General features: G+C 49.2%; 1 protein-coding gene, 1 long non-coding RNA gene, 1 other non-coding gene and 1 pseudogene across 5 annotated transcripts; 3 read left to right on the forward strand and 1 right to left on the reverse strand.

Moving 5' to 3' along the window:
* Positions 1 to 2,645: 2,645 nt before the first annotated feature.
* Positions 2,646 to 5,270, reverse strand: LOC114638055. Its single transcript, XR_003713817.1, has 2 exons — positions 5,089 to 5,270; positions 2,646 to 4,974 (listed from the first exon to the last, which is right to left on the reverse strand). It is a non-coding gene; the product is annotated as an uncharacterized LOC114638055 (long non-coding RNA).
* On the forward strand, positions 5,226 to 9,896 carry LOC114638047 (H-2 class I histocompatibility antigen, D-B alpha chain-like). Of its 3 annotated transcripts, none has more exons than XM_028786405.1 (7): positions 5,226 to 5,314; positions 5,518 to 5,787; positions 5,976 to 6,251; positions 7,819 to 8,094; positions 8,222 to 8,335; positions 8,515 to 8,547; positions 8,916 to 9,896. In XM_028786405.1, the coding sequence occupies exons 1-7, from the start codon at positions 5,242 to 5,244 to the stop codon at positions 8,918 to 8,920; spliced, it is 1,047 nt and encodes a 348-aa protein (XP_028642238.1). In that variant the 5' UTR covers positions 5,226 to 5,241; the 3' UTR covers positions 8,921 to 9,896. The 3 variants fall into 3 exon arrangements, with proteins under 3 accessions (XP_028642238.1, XP_028642241.1, XP_028642240.1); XM_028786408.1 differs by lacking the exon at positions 8,916 to 9,896 and adding an exon at positions 8,743 to 8,824 and having other exon boundaries at positions 8,515 to 8,551; XM_028786407.1 differs by lacking the exons at positions 8,222 to 8,335; positions 8,515 to 8,547; positions 8,916 to 9,896 and adding an exon at positions 6,894 to 6,991 and having other exon boundaries at positions 7,819 to 7,950.
* A 228-nt stretch (positions 9,897 to 10,124) lies between these two features.
* LOC114638064 lies at positions 10,125 to 21,370 on the forward strand (annotated as a pseudogene).
* On the forward strand, positions 16,058 to 16,133 carry LOC114638148. The gene has a single exon (XR_003713831.1). It is a non-coding gene; the product is annotated as a small nucleolar RNA SNORD83 (small nucleolar RNA).
* Positions 21,371 to 21,467: the final 97 nt, after the last annotated feature.

The following is a 21,467-nucleotide window of genomic DNA, read 5'->3' on the forward strand; positions in this document are numbered from 1 at the left end:
TACTCCCCGCTTGACTGCATGGACTCCAATGGCAGCCCTGCCCTGCTTCCACCTGCACACAGCCTTGGGCTTTGCTGAGGCCTGACCTGAAAGCTCCTGCCTCTGGGTCTCCCCTAGTTATTTCCACATTACACTCAGACCTCAGCTTCTTCAGGGAAGGTTTGAAATCTTCCTTCTAGAAATCTCCTCTTCAGAAACCTCACGTCTAGGTATAGCTTCCCTCGCACGAGGCACTGGCAGAGTCACGCCTCTGCATATGTAGGTGTCTGTCCCTGAAGGACATCAGATCCCTGAAGGTCATGGCCGTGGATGTAGGCCCTCAGCTATGCCCTCCCCTGAGCCTAGCAGTGGATTCTCCACAAACATTGTTCAAATAAGTTTGTGCATGCCAGGGTGTGGGGCAGGAGGATCTAGATGTTCCAGGATTTCAGATGGGATGGACAGATCAAAGGTCACCCTTTTCCCTCCATGACTCTCAGAAATAAGATGATTTTCTAAAAGCATAGAGTGTACACTTCCATTCTCTGTGTCCTGAGGTGACAGTTTTATGTTATGGGACTTTCTCAACATTTTCAACTGATCATCAAGAAACACATTCCTCCATTCTGTTTGTGCTGCTAGAGCCAGGGGAGCCAGGGGAGCCAGGGGACCCAGGGGGGCCAGGGGAGCCAGGGGAGCCAGGGGAGCCCGGGGAGCCGAGGTAGCCAGGGGAACCGGGGGAGCCGGGGGAGCCAGGGGAGCCAAGGGAGCCAGGGGAGCCAGGGGAGTCCGGGGAGCCGGGGTAGCCAGGGGAGCCTGGGGACCAGGGGAGCTGGGGGACCCAGGGGAGCCAGGAGAGCCAGGGGAGCTAGGGGACCAGGGGACCAGGGGACCAGGGGAGCTGGGGGACCAGGGGAGCGGGGGGGGGAGCCAGGGGAGCCGGGGGAGCCGGGGGACCAGGGGAGCCCGGGGAGCCGGCAGCCAGGGGAGCCGGGGGAGCCGAATTCTTAGACTAGTGAGAGCAGAGAGGGGCTGCGCTCGTCAGAGGGCAGGAGGGCAGGTTAGGGAGGGACAAGGCCAGGCTCGATGGAGACAGAAAGTCCAGTGGCAGTTTCGAGGAGGCAGTAGGTGAGAGGACAGGAAGGGTCCAGCTCATATGTTTGCTGTTAAAGGGCACTAGTGGGAAACAGGCTGGATTTCACCCAGTTCCTTGTGATGGATGCTATGAAAAACGTGCCTGCTCAGCTTCCTGTTCCTCTGAGGTGTGAGGAGTGGTGGGAGAGCCAAGCCTCAAGCGCCTGTGGCTGGAGCTGTCTGCTGCCATCCTTTCCATTCTCCTAGGCAGGAAGATGGCAAGTTCAAAGGCTGCCTGAGCTACAGTGTGAATCCAAGGCCGGTCTGTGCAATTCAGTGAGACCTCATCTCAAAGTAAGAATTAGTGTGTGTGTGCGTGTGTGTGTGCGCGCGTTGGGGATGGAGGTTACTGGGGTTTGATCCTAGTGCCTTGAGTCCACCAGTGTGGAGAGATGGCTCCACAGTGAAGAGCCCTTGCTACTCTTACAGAGGACTCTCCAGTTCTGAGGGATCCAGCGCCCTCTGCTGGCCGCTGTCAGCATCGCCTTTATGTGCTCAGGCAAAACACTCAGACACAGAAAACAAAAAATTAAATTAAAAACATACGGAAAGCACAGGAGCACAGTGGTAAAATGCTTGATTTGTGGGCTCAAGGTGCTGGGCTCAAAACCCAGTGACCTCCATTCCCAAAACACACACACACACACACACACACACACACACATACACACACACACACACACACAGCACAAGGCCGGGGATGAGACTCAATGTGACTCACTCACTTCAAATGCACAAGAACCTTTTTTTTTTCTCTCAAGAACAGCAGATGGAAGTAAATGAAAATGAAGTAAGAGTTCAGAATGTGGACAGGGTGGAGAGACAGCTCAGAGGTTAAGAATCCTGGCTGCCCTTCCACAGGATCTGGGTTCAAGTCACAGTCCCCTTGTAGAGGCTCTCAACTATTTCTAACTCTAGTTCTGGGGACTTAACTCCCTGCCCTAGACTCTACAGGTACTGCATACATATATGTACACACATGCAGACACAACATTCATATGTATGAAATAAATAATGTTAAAAGCACCTGTAATTATGCATAGCATATAATCCTAAAGAGTGACAAAAGCTGTTAGTAATTTATGCACTTATGTCATTACTCTATTATTTCATAGTATGTATTTTCTGAAGAGTAGCTGCCACAGCTGCATGACGGTGCCTGAGTATAATCGTAGCCACCCAGAAGCTGAGGCAGGAGGATCATGAGTCCCAGACAAGCCGGAGCTACATAGTGAGGACCAGGTTAGACTGCAGCATAGAGAGAACCTGTCTCACAAATCACAAGTACACACATAAATATGTTATAAACATGTGCTGTGTTATACCAGAACACCCTCACACACCCATGCTACTGTGACTCCTGATGGACATACAACATACACTACATACAGATTCTACACATCACATAACCACATGTGTAACACAGGACATGTCATGTAGGTTCACGTAAGTACACTGTATGTTCACATAATGGTTTCTGGAACATATCCAGATGTTAAGTGATGAATGACCACATGAGAGGTGCCACAGGCTGTGTGGTAGGTAATCTTCATTGTCAGCTGGAAGGGATTTAGAGTCTTCGTGGAAACAGCTCTGGGCACATCTAGAATGCATTTTCTGAAAGGTTTAACTGAGAGAAGACCCACTCTGGATGTGTGTGGCACCATCCACAGCAAGGATCTCATACAGAACAAGAAGGAGAAAGCAGACTGAGCACTAACATCCCCAGACAGTAGACTCAACATAACAAGCCAACCCCAGCTCCTGCACTGTGCCTACCCAATGCGGTGACTGTATCCCTTCAAACCACGAGCCAGGATAAACCCTTCCTTCCTAAGGTGTCTCTTGTTGCATAGTCAGTCACTGTGATGGGAAAAGTAACTGTATTGGTTACTGTAACTGTATTGGTTACTTTCTGTTGCTCTGATAAAACATTATGTCCAAGGCACCTTACAGAAGGTTTATTTGGAGTGTGGGGTCCATAGAGTTAAGAGTCCATCATCATCATGGTAGCAAATGCCAGGCATGACAGCAGGACTGTCTGAGAACTCACATCTCCAACCATTGACTCAGTGACATACTTCCTCCAGCAAGGCCACACCTCCTAAACTTCCCGAAACAGCACCAACTGGGAACTAAGTATTCAAATGACCAAGAATATGGGGGTCATCTTATTCAAAGGGCCACAGTAACTAACACAGACAGTGACACCCAAGCTCTCAGTGCAAATATGGGATCTTCCAGGCAGGAGCTGACACTGCCACAGGTGGGACCTGGGCCAGAAGGCTTGGTTCTCCAGAGTCATCCAAGGCAATGCTGGTACCTATCAGGCCAGGAAATGGCTTTTCTAATGTCATGGTGGCCAGCTCTCCTGTGTGACAAGTGCAGTAATGAGGGGACCCTTGGAAAAGACCAAACCCATTGAACTGTGAGAGGATCAAAGAGATTGCTCAAGGGGTAAAGGCACTTGCTACCCACATTTGATCAATGGAAGCCACATAGTTAAAGGAGGGAACTAACTCCCAAACTTTATTTCAGAGCTGGCCTGGTCTACATACTAAGTTGTATAACAGCCAGAGCTCTGAAGAGATACCTTGTCTTGAAAAACAGAATTAGAAAAGAAACTGAGACAGATACTTTCTGTGCAGCTGCCTAAGGCCAGCGACATCCTTAGGTTAATCAGGATGAAACCTGAGAGCATCAAGTTCCCATGGAAAATACTCACAGCACCTAATAAGAGTGGTTCACAGAAACAGGTTATACTGAATCCTGGTGAGGCTGCTGGGCTGCTGTGGAGACCTGCATGGGGAGGTGACTGGAGTTCACACCTGTGGTCACGCATATTTGTCATTCTATGTGATGAGTGACTCTCATCAGGAGTCCCCGCCCATCTCTGCTCTTTTTTTCCACTTCAGTTTTGTGGGTGTGATTTCAAGGGATCCACAGAATCAAGAAATGTATAAATTTACTTTTTCCTCACACTACCAATCAGGGATGAAACCTCACATCGCCAGTGTGTACTCTCTGGCATAAGAATCATCTTTCTTCCAGTGTCCACACTGGACAAGCCTGAGGATGATCACATCTGGTGTCCCACACAGCTGTGACACTCATGTTCCTCACCTCATCAGCTCATAAGAGTGAGTGAAGGTCAGAGAGAGAGTGAGAGGGTCACAGATTACATAACTTCTACCACACTATCATCATTATTCTGTGTTATAGTCGGTGACAATTCTTCTCCTACTAAGATTGTGTCACTAAAGCAACTGTACCATGCAAGTGGGGACACAAGGAAAGTCCAGTGTAGACAGGGATCAGTGCTCTCCTGTCAGTGGTCTCCACAGGAGTCTCTCTTCAGTGGACAAGGGGGTCTCCTGTGCTGAGACAACGACACAGCTCCACACAGACAAACTCGGGACTGGGAATAAAGATCCTTGTAAATAAAACACACCGGTCTGGAGCCAAACAGAAACTCGAGGAGTCTGAGTCTAAGCCTGAGGCTGAGAAGACAGATCCTGAGGGAAGAGCCAAAGTCTCTTCTTTACAAATGAGAATCCTGCACTCAGGCTTGGCACACTGCAGGTTGACAGAGCCTGGTCTCTGTGGGGTCTGTGTGGGGCTTGCAGGACAGCTCCTCTGCTTTAAGGAGAAGCATCTCTCCACTGCATCCCCAACTGCTTGTGTCACCATTGTATTCCCAGAAGTGGCTTTTCTTCTAGAAGAGTCCAGGCTCTGACTTCTGAAGAGAAGGAAGAAGAGGAAGGGTGGAGGAGAGGACACAGAGAGTCTGGCCTGCAGGTCTCTCCCGGTGTCCAGACAGCTTCTGGGTCAGAACTCGGAGACACAGTGACAAACAGCGCTCTGTCCGCAGCACAGGGTTCAGGCAAAGTCTTAGTCTCCAGGCGGTGAGGTCAGGGGTGGGGAAGCCCAGGGCTGGGGATTCCCCATCTCCCCAGTTAGACTTCTGCTCCTAACCTGGATCAGGTTCTTCTGCCCGGACACTGATGACGCCCTGGCAGTTCTCACCCCCATTGGGTGACGCGATCCCGGGGAACCAACCAACATCGCCGATGGCACTGGTTATGAAGTCCACGCAGCCCCCCGGGACTCAGACTTCCCGGACCCGAGATGGGGGCGATGGCGCCGCGCACGCTGCTCCTGCTGCTGATGGCCGCCCTGGCGCCGACCCAGACCCGCGCGGGTGAGTGCGGGGTCGGGAGGGAAACGGGCTCTGCAGGGAGGGGCGGGGGCGGCACCGGGGAAGCCTCGTCCCCGCGTCGCCCACCGGACCCTCCGCCCCTTCTCCACCCGCGTCCCCAGCCCCGCGCCCTGCTCCCCTCCCGGTCCGCGCACCCGCCCGGGATCCCGGGAGGAGGTCGGGGTCTCACTGCACGCCACCCCCAGGCTCACACTCGCTGCGGTATTTCGACACTGCCGTGTCCCGGCCCGGCCTCGGGGAGCCCTGGTACATTATCGTCGGCTACGTGGACGACACACAGTTCCTGCGCTTCGACAGCGACGCGGAGAATCCGAGGATGGAGCCGTGCGCGCCGTGGATGGAGCAGGAGAGGCCGGAGAATTGGGAGCGGAACACACGGAACGCCAAGGGACATGAGCAGTGGTTCCAAGTGAGCCTGAGGAACATTCTTGGCTACTACAACCAGAGCGAGGGCGGTGAGTGACCCCGGGTCGGAGGTCACGACCCCTCCAAGTCCCGACACAGGGGCAGGAGACGTCCCGGGTCCCAAGTCGAAGGTTCGAGAGTAGATGCGATCCAAGACCGGTTTCCCTTTCAGTTTGGAGAAGTCCGCGGGTGGGCGGGGCCGGGGCGGATGGGCGGGGCTGACCGCGGGGTCCCGCAGTCTCTCACACATTCCAGAGGAGGTCTGGCTGTGACATGGGGTCAGACGGGAGCTTCCTCCGCGGGTACTGGCAGTTTGCCTACGATGGCCACGATTACATCGCCCTGAACGAAGATCTGAAAACGTGGACGGCGGCGGACACGGCGGCGCAGATCACAAAACGCAAGTGGGAGCAGACTGGTGATGCAGAGAGAATCAGGGCCTATCTGGAAGTCGAGTGCCTGGAGTGGCTCCGCAGATACCTGGAGCGCGGGAAGGAGACGCTGCTGCGCACAGGTACAGGGGCCGTGGGCAGCTCCTCCCTCTGCCCTCGGGCTGGGGTTCAGTCCTGGGGAAGAAGAAACCCTCAGCTGGGGTGATGCCCCTGTCTCAGAGGGGAGAGAGTGTCCCTGGGTCTCCTGATCCTCATCACAGTGACTGCACTGACTCTCCCAGCGTCAGCCTTCTCCCTGGACAGTTCCCAGTCTGTCTCAGGAGGGAAGGAGAGAATTTCCTGACAGAATAACAGCAGGGGTTCCCTGCTGTCAGCCATGGCCTCTCCCAGGCCAGGTTCTCTGCCCACACCCACTGTCTGTGGACACTGACTCCTATCCTGCTGAGTGTATCAGCCCTTAGACCTCAGGACTGGAAGTCTCCTTTACCTGATGGGAGACATGGAGTCCCTATATTAGGCAGGTTCCCCCAGTTTCTAGACCTTTCCAAAGAATACATTCTCACAGATCTTTCCCTGTCTGTGAGGTTTGCAAACTTCCAACAACCCAATTCTATCTATTCCTACAGTGGTGAAGGTCACATGAGCCTTATGGGGTACCCTGATGGAATACTAAGTTGTGGGATTTATTTTTGCTTTTTTTTCTCTTTTGTTTTTCCTTTTCATTCTTTCTTACGTTCTTTTTTTCTTTACTTTTTTTTTTGAAGGCATTATTTTGCTTCTAGTCAGTTTTTGTCTGCACTGGAGTGATCCTGTTTCTCCATGCCCTTGTATTATCATTTGTATCAGTCTCCACAGGTGCCAGGTGAGACTGCTAACCTGGATAATTAGACAAGTTAAATCAGAGTTCTCATTAAAGGAGAGATTCTTGTGAGCTTAGACTGTTTCCTGTCACAACTAAACATCCAGAAGCCTCCTGCTCTTCCTCTGCACCCACAAGTTACAGTACTTCCCCTAGTGAAAAGAAATGGGACTTTCTTAGAGACTGGGTCTTCTGCAATCCAGGGCTGGAGTGAGAGAGAAGATCCACATACCCTGTGAGCCCACTGTGTTCCAGTGAGTGCTGCACTGGGGTCCCCAGCACACTCCAGGGATCCTATGTAACACACCTGTATCTTGTAGGCCCAGAGACAGGGGCTGGGAGTCATTTTCTCTGGCTGAGTATCAGGGGTTCACCACATTTCTGCTACACATTTCCTGATGGCTGTTCACTTGGACTGACATTTAGGCTGGTCAGCAAGATGACCACAGTGGTTGAGTCTCAGTGGTGGTACCCTTCCAGTACATATGGCCCTAATTTCTAATATAGATATGAACACAAACACATGTTAAATTACTTATTTTCCATTCCATCTGCCATTCTTTGACTGCCTATCTCATGCTATAGAACATCACATAAGGAAGGCCATGTTGACCCACTGGCTTATGTGGATTCCCTCTTATCTTCTGAGTCAGCCAGGAACATGTGCAGTTCTGTGCTGAAGGGACCAGCTCTACCTGTAGGTCACTAGTGCAATGACAGTTGAAGTGTTCAACAGACACATAGTTCAGTGTCACCATTGATTTAGCTGTATCTTGTGTAGATTTCAGTTTGTCTAGTTAATTATGGGATTTCTTAAATCTTCCACACAGATCCCCCAAAGGCACATGTGAACCATCATCCAAGACAAGAAGGTGATGTCACCCTGAGGTGCTGGGCCCTGGGCTTCTACCCTGCTGACATCACCCTGACCTGGCAGTTGAATGGGGAGGAGCTGACCCAGGACATGGAGCTTGTGCAGACCAGGCCTTCAGGGGATGGAACCTTCCAGAAGTGGGCATCTGTGGTGGTGCCTCTTGGGAAGGAGCAGGATTACACTTGCCATGTGTACCATGAGGGGCTGTCTCAGCCCCTCACCCTGAGATGGGGTAAGGAGGGTGTGGGTGCAGTGCTGGGGTCAGGGAAAGCTGGAGCCTTCTGCAGACCCTGAGCTGGTCAGGGCTGAGAGCTGGGGTCATGACCTTCACTTTGGTTTCCTGTCCCTGTCCTTCCCAGAGCCTCCTTCATCCACCAATTCAAACATGGTGATCATTGCTGTTCTGGTTGTCCTTGCTGTGGCCATCATTGGAGCTGTGGTGGCTTTTGTGATGAAGAGGAAGAGAAACACAGGTAGGAAAGGGCAGGGTCTGAGTTTTCTCTCAGCCTCCTTTAGAAGTGTGCTCTGCTCATTAACGGGAAACACATCCACACCCTGCATTGCTACTGTCTCCAACTGGGTCTGCTGTCAGTTCTGGAAACTTTCTAGTGTCAAGATCTTCCTTGAACTCTCACAGCTTTTCTTCTCACAGGTGGAAGAGGAGGAGACTATTCTCCAGGTGCAGGTTAGTGTGGGGGACAGGATTGTCCTGAGGCCATTGGAGTGAAGCTGAGGATGATGGGAGCTCTGGGAATCCATAATAGGTTCTCCACAGAAATTCTCTGTAGGTCTCATTTGTACGTTGATATGAATACATACACATACACATACACATACATATACACATACATTTGTTTTGTTTGACCCTAGGCAGGGACAGCTCCCAGAGCTCTGATATGTCTCTCCCAAATTGTAAATGTGACACTCTGGGGCCTGCTTGGGGAAGGGCATTGTGGACATGATTGGGTTTCAGGGACTGCCAGAATATCCTGTGAGTGGTGGGTTGTTGGGATGTTGACTTCACAGTTATGGTTCATAACTCTCATTCTCTAGCATGAAGACAGCAGCCTGGAGTGGACTGAGTGACAGACAGTGTGTTCAGGTCTCTCCTGTGACATCCAGAGCCCTCAGTTTTCTTTAGACAACAGTGTCTGATGTTCCCTGTGATCCTCTGGGTTCAATGTGAAGAACTGTGGAGCCCAGCCTGTCCCTGCACTACCTGTGTTCCCTTCCACAGCCAACCTTCCTGATCCAGCCAAACACTGGGGGACATCTGCATCCTGTCAGCTCCATGCTGCCCTGAGCTGGAGCTCCTCACTTCCACACTGAGAATAAGAATCTGAATGTGAACTCGATTGTTAACATCTTGACCTGAGCGTAGATTGCTTGTTAATTTCATGGATTGAGAACACTTAGAGTATTTTTGAAGAAATTAATGGCAGATGGAGAACCTTCCAGACAAGAATCTGTGCCACTAAGCTGTGTGTATCTGTTGGGATAGGATGAGGCTTTGGGAGCTGAATGTGAACAGGGCTGTGCTCAGGTGGAGTCAGTTATTTTTGATGGGTCGCTTTTGGGCCATGTCACCTCAGGGCTCTGCTCTCTCCATCACTATGAAGCTCATGCTGAGAGTCTGTGATCACAAGGACACAGGAATGAGAGATGAATAGACAGATCACAGCCTATACCTCAGACCCTGAGCCTGGTTCTGTTCCCAGGATTCTGTGTCTCCAGGGCTAAAGATCAGACACCACAGTGAGGATCCTTCGATGTTCCAGGTGCACAAGATAAGTCACTACATTTCCTCCTACCTATTTGTTTTAGCTACTAATAATGCAGTCTTGAAGCTGCCCTGGGCACTCCCTGTAGCCATGCTACTGTTGTGGTTTCTTTTTTTCTTTCCAGCGCCTTTTCCAGGGTTCTCAGGTGTCTGGTGTGATCTGTCTGTTCATCTCTCAGGAGCACATCTACAGCTGAGATTATTGGTTCAGATTTTTCAAAATCTATTTTTAATAAATGTTCTTCAATGCTTTATCTCCCTTCCAGCCTAGTGCCCACCAGAAGTAGTGGAAAAGAAAGGTTATTAGGTAGGAAGAAAGCAGACCTGTTTAGAAATGGGTCTTTTGGGCTGGAGAGATGGCTCAGTGGTTAAGAGTACTGACTGCTCTACCAGAGGTCCTGAGTTCAATTCCCAGCAACCACATGGTGGCTCACGACCATCTGTAATGTGATTCGATGTCCTCTTCTGGTATGTGTCTGAAGACAGCTGCAGTGTACTCATATAAATAAAAAAATAAATCTTTAGAAATGAGTCTTTGGAGCAAATCCAGAGTGTGTTGTCAGGATATCAGTAGTTCAGTTCACAAGAATAAGCAACAGCAGGTCAAACTTGAGGAAGCCGGGAGGCTCAGCTGTTTGCTGTTTAGAAGTAGTTCTTTGGGGAAATTTCAATCTCCAATTGACAGGATACCAGCAGTCCAGGTCAGTGAGTGTCAGGATAGCAGATACAAATCATCAACTGTGGCACAACCCAGGAGAAACTGCCAGACCTCCACTGAATCAGCTCGAGTCTGCAGGAGATACCAGGACCACCAGTGATTCCAGAAGGCTTTCTCTCCCATGACTCTCTCAAGGAAGTGAAGATCAGGGAAGATGAAGACTTGAGACCAACAAAGCATTGCAAAGTCAGCTGTGCAAGCCAGCCATCACTGTCTGTTGTGTCTTATTTATACTCCCTCAAGCTTCATGGGTCCACACAGGACTCTTGCCTTACATGAGTCTTGCCTCAGGAAAACACCACACGAGTCTGTCTTAGCAAAACTCCACTTGAGTCTGTATCAGCTGACATATCCAGAAACTTCCACTTCACTCTGCCAATCAGCCCAAGTCTGCAGAAGCAGGAAGAAGCCACCAGAACATCATAAGAAGGATTTTGGTGCATTTCTCTCTATGGAGTCACGAGAAATGATGACCAATAAACAATGGTAAGGCTTACCAATACCATGCAGCCTCGTCTACTGTCTGCTGGGTTATATTTATATTCCTTCTAAACATCACGTGTCCTTTCAACGTGTGTCTACTTCAGAAAACATCAGTTTGACCTAACTGACTTTCTGAAGAAACCAGAAGTTTCATTTCAAGAGCAGTAATGTTTCTTTCTCCTATAACTTGGGTACTGCCCACTGGGCCCTTTATACTCCTGGACTATCTTATCTTTTAGCGACTTCGATTCTGGAGTTAACTCTCTGAAGTCTCTTAATCTCCCGTCCCAGCTCAGTGAACCTGTAGCTTGCATCAATTGGCATGCATGATGTGGTATTCTGCATAGTCTGCCTTAAAGTCCTGTTCATAGGCCTGTTGTTGCTCTGCATTGTGGATGACTCTGTATTGCAGGAGACCCAAGTCCTGCTCATAGGCCTGCAACCATTTCAATTAACTAATATTTACAGCACTAACGACACCGGAGGCATAAACTGAGGTTAAAAACCTGCCAGCTCATCGAGGAAACTTTATTTTCTTAACCATATAGGAGATATCTATTACAAGCCTGATTCTACAACTAAACTGCCAGCTCTTTAGAAATCCCTTGCTATGTGTCATTCTTCTGAGCTAGTCTGCATTTCTCTTGAGTTCTTCCAAACCCAGGAGGGCTCCTTAGCTCTGTGTTCTAGATTTCTGTTTTACCTGTGTCCTGCCAGATGCTTCTCTGTTGTTCCTGCAAGCTCAGAGAGGAAATCCCCATCACTTACCCGGAGCTCCTTCCATAGAAGCTATTCCAAGCTGAGAGAGAGAGAAAGTGTGTGTGTGTGTGTGTGTGTGTGTGTGTGTGTGTGTGTGTGTGAGAGAGAGAGAGAGAGAGAGAGAGAGAGCTCTTTCAAAGGTCCAGTTGCTTATTAAAGAAGTCTAGTTCCTCCCATACACCCTCGGCAGGCTGAGCCATGTCACTATCTTGGGATTTTTCTGCTCAGGGATTGCTAGCTTTTTTTTTCACCCCTCTTTTCTCCCAGCATTGGGCCCATGGGTTAGCCAGATGTAGCTGGCTTTTGCTGAGCTGCCATTTCTGTGGGCCTGCTGGGGAGTAGAGGGGACTGTAGAGGTGTTGCCACTGTAGACAGCTCCTGTGATGTTTCACCAAGGCTGCAGACTGAAGCATGAAAGAAGGTGTCACCACCATGGACAGCTCCTGTGATGCCTGCAGGCTGAGGAGATGTAGTGGAGGTGCCATTTTTACAGGAGCCCCCGTTTTGGACAGCTCCTGTGGGACATTTTACTGAGGTGGCCCATAGGCTGGAGCAGGAAGGAAGGGCCTGCCCCCACTTTGATGGATTTAGCGTTAGGGACTACAATAAGTCAGGATAAATCCTTTCTCCATAAGCTGAGACTTGTCAGATATTAAGCCACTGTGATCGAAAATAGAACTGTATTGGTTACATTTCTGTTGCTGTGATAAAACATCATGTCCAAGCAAATTTATAGAAGGTTAATCTGGGGATTAGTGTCCCAAAGAGTCAAGAGTCCATCAACATCATGACAGCAAACACCAGGCATGGCAGCAGGAACAGCTGAGAGCTCACACCTCCAACCATGCCTCCCAGTGACGTACTTCCTCCAGCAAGGCCACACCTCCCAAGCTTCCCCAGACAGCACCAACTGGGAACTAAGTATTCAAATGACCAAGAATATGGGGGTCATCTTATTCAAAGGACCACAGTAACTAACACAAACTGTGACACCAAGCTCCCAGTACAAATATGGGATCTTCTAGGTGTAGTGCCAGGGAAATGTTAGCGATCCCCAAAAACCAGACAGGAGCCGATCCAATGTTATCACAGTAGGGCCTTTTTATTAGAGCTAGCTCAGGCCAGCACACTGAGTCCTGCAGGACAGTTTTAGTGATGAGAAATGCCAAATATCTATCAGGACAAGACTTTATGGTAAGCAGCAAGTGAGGGGTGAGTGTGCATGCATCTAACTGGGAAGTTACTATGGCTTAAACATTATTGGCTGGTCCTGGGAGTCATAACATAATCTTAATTTGTGCTTCCTTCTGCAATGATGGTTGTTAGACTGAAGCTGTTCTTGTAACCTGGGGGTGCAGATTTGTTGGGGGAATAACCTGGAGACACAGGTCTTGGGGTAATAACCTGTAGATGCTGGTCTTGTTGGGGGTTAGCCTAGAAACTAGAGTTAGGCTTGGGTTTTGTTGGGAGGTAACTTGGAAACTAATGCTAGGTACAGGTCTCTTATTTTGCCTGAGTACACGTTCTCTAAAATGGAGTCTGAATTTCAAAGGTTTGGCCTCTCACATGTGGCAGCCATCTGACAATGTCACAGGTGGGACCTGGGCAAGAGTGCTTGGTTCTCCTGAGTCACCCAAGGCAATGCTGGTACCTATCTGTCAAGAAATGCCTTTTCTAATATCATGGTGGGCACCTCGTGTATGTGCCCAGTCCAGGAATAAGAAACTTTCCAAAGGAAACATTCAAACCCAGTAGTCTCCAAGGAGCAATCAAGATGGCTCAGAGTGTAAAGGTTCTTGCTACCAAGCTTGGCTCCATGAGGTTGATCCATTGAAGCCACATGTTGAACCGGGAGACCTGACTCCTGTAAGTTATCCTCTGAGCTTCACGTGGGAATCATGACATGAACATCCCTACACAAAATTATTAAATTAATCAATAAAAATGAAATAAGGAATCATGATTTTTTTCCTGTTGACAGATATGGAAACATTTATGTATAAGGACACATATGTCTAAGGACAGGTATGTATAAGTTGTGTTCAGTTTGCCTCAAGACATTCCAGTGGGTAAGTTTTCCTTTGTGCACAACCCACATTGTGATGAGAAGCTGCCAGGATGATTGAAGGGCAACCCATGCAAGGATAATCACAGGAATTTTAAACTGTTTTATGTGTTAGGTATTTATACTATTGCTTTATGGGTATGGTGTGTGAATATGGGCATTCCCTAGCTGTGGTGTGTGGGGAAAAAGGAGTCAGAAGACAACTTTGTGTCTGTGGGGTGGGGGGGAAAGGGAGTCAGAAGACATCTTTGAGGGTCCAGTTCTCTGTTTCCATGTGGGTTCTGGGGGACTGAACTCAGGTGGTCAGACTTGGTGGCAAACACCTCTACCTGAGTCACCTCACCCTCCCAGCCTGGGTTCCACCACTCTGTTTATGGAGGTGCTGAGAAATAGAACCCGAGGCCCGTGGCATACAAGGTGGGCACTCTAGTCACTGAGTCACATTCCCAGTGTTTGAAAACCAGTCAGCAGACAAGGGCTTTATGTTATTTCAAAGGACTATACTAAAGCTTTGGGATAAAGATGGAATTAGAGACTATCTGTTAAAAACAGACATGGGTGGAGTACAAGAATCACATTGGCAATGTGGCCCTCTGATCTGAGGATCTAAATCTAGGAGAACCAGGCCTGAAGAGGAAGCTTCTGGTTTCTTTGGAGACTCAATTTTGTCATGTGATGATTTTCTGGAAACTGTCTTATGGGATGACGTTTTCTGCTGAAGCAGACATGTGGTGTTTTTCTGGAAGCTGCCTGGAAAAGGGGCATGTGATGTTTTGCTAGAGCTTGAGAGATGTTCTCTTGAGATATCACATGATGTTTGGAAAGGGAATAAATATAACACAACAGACCGCAGAGGATGCTGTGTGGCATTGGTTCACCTTGCCACTCTCTGCTTTTCTTACCTGGTCTTTACTGATGATGCTGTGGCATTCATTAGCTTTGCCTTCTTTGCTGATCATTTGTCATGATTTTGTAGAGAGAAATGAACCAAAGAACTTCTGGTGGTTTTCCACCAGCTTCTTCCTGCTTCTGCAGACTCAGGCCGATTGGTAGAGCTTCCAAGTTTCTTCTGGATTGAACTGCTGTTGCTGACTCATGTGAACTCAACTGCTGATATCCTGACAACACAGAATGGACTCACCCCAAGGAACTATTTCTAAAAAGGTTCACATCTTTCTTTGCCCTAGTAACCTTTCCTTTCTACTACCTCTGGTGGGTGGTGAGCTAGAAGAGAGCTTAAAACATTTAAGTAAGCTTATTAAAATAGGTTTTGGACAATATTAGCCTACACAGGACATCTGGAATGTTCCATCTGTGGGTTATGTTACCAGTGCTGCATTGGTGCTGGAGGACAGCAGACATTTGGGTAGACTGAGCACTGTGGGGAGAGATTGGGAAGCTCCTTCTCTTGGACTCTGTGATCCTGAGAAACCCAAGATTTCTCCTATTCAGACCTTCTCTGCAGAGTAGTTAGGTGGCTCAGGTCTGAGTGAGTGTCACAGCTCACACTTTCCTAGTGTCACAGCTGACACTCACCTACTGTCACAGCTCACACACTCACCTAGTGTCACAGCTCACACTCACCTAGTGGTTTTCACACAGTGTGACTTTTATCTCAGGCACTCAGGAAGCAAAGGCTCCAAGCCAGCTAGACTGTCTAAATGACAGTTCAGTTAGGAGAGCTTGCTTGTGGTTTGTTAGTTTGGTGGCACCTTGCACTTCCTTGGTGGCTTCTTGTTTTTTTCATTTGTGAAAGAAAGCTGACTTTAGAGTCACATGTGTCTCATTGTGTAGAGCAGCTAGGGGTGTGTAGAGTGACCCTGTCTCAGTGTTTGTGTGCAGGCAGAGAAGCTGAGTATTTCCTCCCTCCATTCCCCTAGCCCTGTGGAGCTGAACAGGTCACTTTGTTTCTTACCCGAGGGAGGCACAGGAGTCACTGCAGGCAACTACAGAATGGACACACTGGTATTGGCAGGGAGGCCCATTGCCTTTAATCTGTACTTGGGTGACAGACAGGCTGATCTACAAAGTGAGTTCTAGGCCAGCCAGTATACAGTGAGGCCTTGTCTCAAACAAAAAGATGAAGAACGAATGGGAACTCGAGAGGCTGGAACATTGTCTTTTCTTGTGAGACTTTCCTGTTGGTTGACAGGTGGCAGTGTTTTTTGGAGGTATGTCTATCAAGAAGGATGAAGAGGTGCTGAAGAAGAACTGCCCACACATTTTCATGGGGACTCCTGGCCAAATTCTAGTCCTGGCTTAAAATAAGAGCCTGAACCTCAAACACATTAAACACTTTATCTTGGATGAATGTGAAAAAGTGCTTGAACAGCTCGGTGAGTAGCTGTGCCCAGGCCCCAGCTCAGGTGGTTTGGGGAGCCGCCCTTTGAGCCAAATGATGTATGTCTGACATAGGAGCACTTGTGTCCAAGGACGACTCTTACCTATCACCCATGACTGATGGCTTTGGACTTCCTTCTCTTCCTCTGGTGCTGCGCTGTGCAGCGAGGCTGTGTGCCCAGCCTTGCGCTCTCCTTTCTGTAGCAGGGAACGGAATGTTCTGACACCACAAGTCATCACCACTGCCCCCCTCCACCCTGTTAGGGATGGACCATGTACTGAGTGTTACACTAGAGCAGGAGGTGCCTACCCTAGTATTGCAATATAGCATGCGTGATCAGGATTCACACATGTGCAGGTTTCTGGAGTTAAACTCTAGAATTCATCTGGTAAATGTTCACAGTAGATCATGTTTTCTGGTGTTGTAGTGTGCCAAGTGTGGTTAAAAGATAATTTTCATTAAGAGTTTCATTGGGGAGCACTAGAGAAATGGCTCATTAGTTAAGAGCACTGGCTACTTTTGCAGATGACCTGGGTTTCATTCCCAGTGTCCATAAGGCAGCATATAGCCAACTATATATAGCTCCAGTTTCCAGGGGTGTCTGAAACCCTCCTCTGGGTTTTCTGAGCACTAGGCATGCACATGTTACTTAGATGTCCATGCAAGCTAAAAAAGCTATATATATAATATAAGTAAATACATAGCAGAGCTCCAGGGGCTAGTTTTGGCACATGCTTTTAATCCAAGAACTTCAAGGGTCTAAGGCAGGTGAGTCTCTAGGAGTTGGAGGCCCATCTGATTTATAGAGTCAGTTCATAGACATCTGGGACCACACAGAGAAACTTGTGAAAATCTTTAAAAAAAAAAAGACTTCACATGTTTTTAATCCCAAAGGCTACATAGTGAGCACTTACCTTTAAAAGAGAGTTGGAGAGTAGAGAGATGACTTTGTTGAGTTGCCCTCTTCCTCCATACTCCCTTTTCCTTCAAGCACTAAAGGGAGTTTGTGCCCAGCTGCGAACAACAACTTCTTGAAGAAAAACACAGAGGCAGAGACAGTTAGCGTTAGGGTCTGCGTGTGCCAGGGAAACTCCGGAAGACTTGGTCAGGTTAACGTCAGAGTGGATAGTGTTTGACATTTTTTGATCACGACATTTTTGAACCTCTTCTCCCTGTGGGGATAGGGCAAAATTGTGTGCCCTATCACCCTCCCATCGTGTCCTACACACCCCCTTCAGCCACGCACCCTCCAGGTGGCATGGAGCATTCAGCTGGAGCCTCTGCTCACCGAAAGTCTACAGTCAGTGGCAGGAGAGCAACAGAGGGACAGTCAGGTGCAGGGCCTGTCCAGAAGAAGAAGAGACAAACAGCACCATGAATCGGCCCCTCCCAACCTCCAGGAGCGGGGGCCTTTGGCACCTCAGCCCTCCCAGTCCCCTACTCCTTCCCGCCCATACCTCATTGCGCCCACCGGAGCCTTGGTTGATGTGAGCTGGCAGTAGAGAAGCGCTGAGGCACGAAGGCAGAATGCAGACCTGCAAGCAGTGGAGCAGCCGCAGAGGCCACGGGGAGCCTGACCAGGATGGTTAAGACCCATCCAGCCTCTTTTTCTGTTCCAGGTTTTTTCCTGAACCTAATGTGCTGTACCCCATTTTCCCCATATTTGTTGGGGGAGGAAGTGTCCTGAGTGGGGTGGTGGATTTTTTTTTTTTACATTTTTTTTAAATGAGGGTTCTGGGAAGCGTCGAATTTAGGAAGCTGTACTGACAAGGAACCAACTGGGTGTCAGTGGAGAGACTGAGCAGTGGGCCCTTCCACTCTTCCCGGGCCTTCCCTTGAGAAGACGGCTTTCTCTGGGGCTGGGCTGGGGCAGAATTAGGAGGCAGCTGTAGGACTTATTTGAGGAGCCTGCCTTCTGGAAGAGGTTTCTGTGACCCCCGCCTTGGTCCCTGGCTCTATGTAAACTGTCTCTCAGGACAGTGTGGAGAGTGGGGCAAGTCCAGCCTGGAGTTAAGGGTTAGGGGTGGGTATGCTTTATTTTTTATCAAATGTGAGGTGGTTTCCTTTCCATTGTCCTTTTCACCTTTGATGCTAAAAGATCTTTATATTAGAACTGAAGAGAAAAACGGCAGCTGAGCTATAAATCTCACAGCTGCTGTGAGGAGGGAGATGGAGAGAAAGAGAAGCCATGTCCTCTAGTTAAGAGTTCAAGAAAGCAGGCAGGCTCAGTGATGGAGGCCTGAGGGCATCTGCAGGGGGCAGGGACTCAGCAGGTCAGGTAGGAGAAGCTGCTTAGGATGTTGCCTGGTAACAGGAGAGAAGAGGAAAAAAGGCAAGTTGTGCTGAGTTAGAGCTCAGAGCTGGCCTGACCTGGCTGAGGCAGGTGTGAGTGAGGGAGGCTGCAGTTTTGTTGTCTGGGACCCTTTGTCTCCAGTCCCCCAAATGTAGATGGTTTTCACGGAACTCAGAGGCCATTCTCTTCTAAAGCAGATCTGGAGGTTCAGAGCAGGGTGTCTCTCAACTTGAGCCATGTTTATTCCTCTTTAGTGACATTTTACAGAATGTACTACCTCAACCACCCGAGAGCTGGGGTCTGTGCTGCCGATGCCTGACTATTAAGTGGCTTGTGATGGTGTCAGATGCAACCTTCTGGTCTTGAGGACATTTGTGAAAGTGCAGAGAGGACAGCTGAGTGGGGCAGTTGTCCCTGTCCTGTTCTGGTGACATCCCTGCCTCTCCTGGGTGTTCTGGCCATGCTCTTCCCTTGAGCACCATGCCCTGTTATCTTTCCTCCATCACTTCCACCTGGCAGCCAGCACCTTGCTCTGTGCAGAGCTCCCATCTCTAACCATTGTCAGTTGGGCTTAAAATTGAATTGATGTGGATGCTACCAGATCTAGCTGGAAAGAGACCTCAGCACAGAATATTCTTTGTGGTGGGGAGGGGTTTTCAGTCTTCTCTCTCCTCCTCATCCTTCCATGGGGTGTATTGGAGATCAGCATCCTCCACCTCCCCAGGTTTAACCCCCCCCTACTCTGTCCTCCTCCTGTCCCCACCCTTCCTCCCCCTCAGCCTATGGAGATCTTCGTGGATGACGAGACCAAGTTGACACTGCATGGGTTGCAGCAATACTACGTGAAAATGAAGGACAACGAGAAGAACTGGAAGCTCTTTGACCTTCTCAATGTCCTCGAGTTCAACCAGGTCAGTATTGATGGTCTGTGTGGCGTGAGCACTGCACGTCTCCAGCTGTGACAGAAGCCTGTGTAGAAGTAGCCTGTGATTGACGGGCCGTGTAGGTGCAGCAGTGGATGGCGCACGTCAGAAGTGGGAAGATGGAGTTGGGTAAGAGCCAGGTAGAGTACTTGATGACGTCAGTAAGGAGAGAAGAGCTCTGCAGGCACCTGACACCTCAGAGCGAGCCTGGCAGCTGTGCTAGGCCGCTGTAGAGCTGAGGGGGTCTTGGTGTTTGAAGATCATTTGGTTTTCTAGACTGTAGTTCTCATTCTTAACATGTTGAGAGTTGCCTTGCCCTTGTGAGTGCTGGTTTGAGGTCTGGTGTCCATGCAACTCAGAGGCCAGGATGTTCAGAAATTAAGGCCTAGACATACATGCAGTCAGGTTGAGGAACAGAAAAAACACTTGTGTAGGGATATCTGTGTTGGAATAAGGGACTGAGGAAGGAATTTCTTTAGAAATTGAGTCCGGTCTGGGAGTTGGTAGCACATGCCTTTAAACCCAGCATTCAGGAGGCAGAGGCTGGCAGCTCTTACGTCTACAGAGTGGTCTACAGAGTAATTTGCAGGACAGCCAGGACTACACAGAGAAATGCTGCCTTGAAAAGCAAAAAAACCAGCCGGGCGGTGGTGGCTCAAGCCTTTAATCCCAGCACTTGGGAGGCAGAGGCAGGCGGATTTCTGAGTTCGAGGCCAGCATGGTCTACAGAGTGAGTTCCAAGACAGCCAGTGCTACACAGAGAAACCCTGTCTCTAAAAACAACAACAAAAACAAAAAGAAAAGCAAAAAACCCAAAACTCTGCCAGATGTGTTAGCATACATCTTTAATCCCAAGTGCTGGACAGAGACAGGTGGATCTCTGTGAATACAAGTTTGGGGCCAGCCTGGTCTACATAATGTGTTTCAGGTCACCTAAGGCTAATAGAGAAACCTTGTCTCAAACTTTCTGTTCTTCCAGAGGACACACGTTGAGTGCATAGCACCTTTCTACATAACTGCTGATTGAACACACTCTTGAAAGTGCAGCCATGCACACCTGTCATTCACAAAACCACACAGACATAGATTTAAAAACGTCAAAAGTGAGATTTCTGGGGCTGGGAATGTGGCTCAGAGTTTAGAGCACTTTTGTTCTTCCAGGAATTTCAAAGTTGAATTCTCAATGCCTGTGTCAGCTCCCAATCACGTAATTACAGCTGGAGGAAGAAGAGGGTCCAGTGTCCTCTGCTGGCCTCCACAGGCACCAGGTGTGCATGCACAGGCACGTGTGCAGGCAGAGCTCACACACCTGAGCCTGTTTGTGGAAAGCTGGTACATGTATCACGGCCTTGTTCAGGTGGTATACATACATCATCCCCATGCTCCCTCAGGTGGTATACACACATCACGTCCGTGCTCCCTCAGGTGGTGATCTTTGTGAAGTCTGTGCAGCGCTGCATCACCATGGCCCAGCTTCTAGTGGAGCAGAACTTCCCAGCCATTGCTATCCACCGTGGGATGCCCCAGGAGGAGAGGTAGGTTAGAGGCGGGCAGGCAGGTGGCCATGTGTCCTTGTGTGTGTGTCCGTCTGTCCCTGTGTCTGTGTCCTGTCCTGAAGGGGAAGTGGTGTGGAGAGAAGGAGTCTCAAGCCTCTCATTTTCTCTCACAAAGGCTCTCTCGGTATCAGCAGTTCAAGGATTTTCATCTGCGGATTCTTGTGGCTACCAACATGTTTGGCCGAGGCATGGACATTGAGCGTGTGAACATCGCTTTCAACTATGACACGCCAGAGGACTCAGACACTTACCTGCACAGGGTAAGCTGCCCACCCTCACCCCACTTCCTGTGTGTGTGCTGTGCACCTTCCTCTCCTCTGTCTTCCCTATGAAGCTTGCAGTCTTCCCCTTCTCCTTCCAGGTGGCCAGAGCGGGCTGGATTGGTACCAAGGGCTTGGCCATCACATTTGTGTCAGATGAGAAAATGATGCCAAGATCCTAAATGACGTGCAGGACCGTTTTGAGGTCAACATCAGTGAGCTGCCCGATGAGATCGACATTTCCTCCTACAGTGAGTGCTGCCTTCGTGTGTGTGTGTGTGTTTCTGATTTTGTATCTTATTGTAACTGACTGTTTTTTCTTCAGTTTAGCAGACACAGTAGAGGATTCACCCATTCTGGACTGTGGCAGTCTGTTGTAGGAGAGGACACAGGGGTCAGGAGGAAACACTGCCACTCCACCCAACAC

The sequence above is a fragment of the Grammomys surdaster genome, unplaced genomic scaffold, assembly GCF_004785775.1.
Source record: "Grammomys surdaster isolate TR1022 unplaced genomic scaffold, NIH_TR_1.0 125504, whole genome shotgun sequence".
Lineage (NCBI taxonomy): Eukaryota > Metazoa > Chordata > Mammalia > Rodentia > Muridae > Grammomys > Grammomys surdaster.

Coding starts and splice junctions, on each gene's coding strand:
- LOC114638047 (XM_028786408.1), top strand. CDS start 5,242: ATGGGGGCGATGGCGCCGCGCACGCTGCTCCTGCTGCTGATGGCCGCC. Junction 5,788..5,975: donor CTACAACCAGAGCGAGGGCG/GTGAGTGACCCC, acceptor GGGGTCCCGCAG/TCTCTCACACATTCCAGAGG. Junction 8,095..8,221: donor GCCCCTCACCCTGAGATGGG/GTAAGGAGGGTG, acceptor TGTCCTTCCCAG/AGCCTCCTTCATCCACCAAT.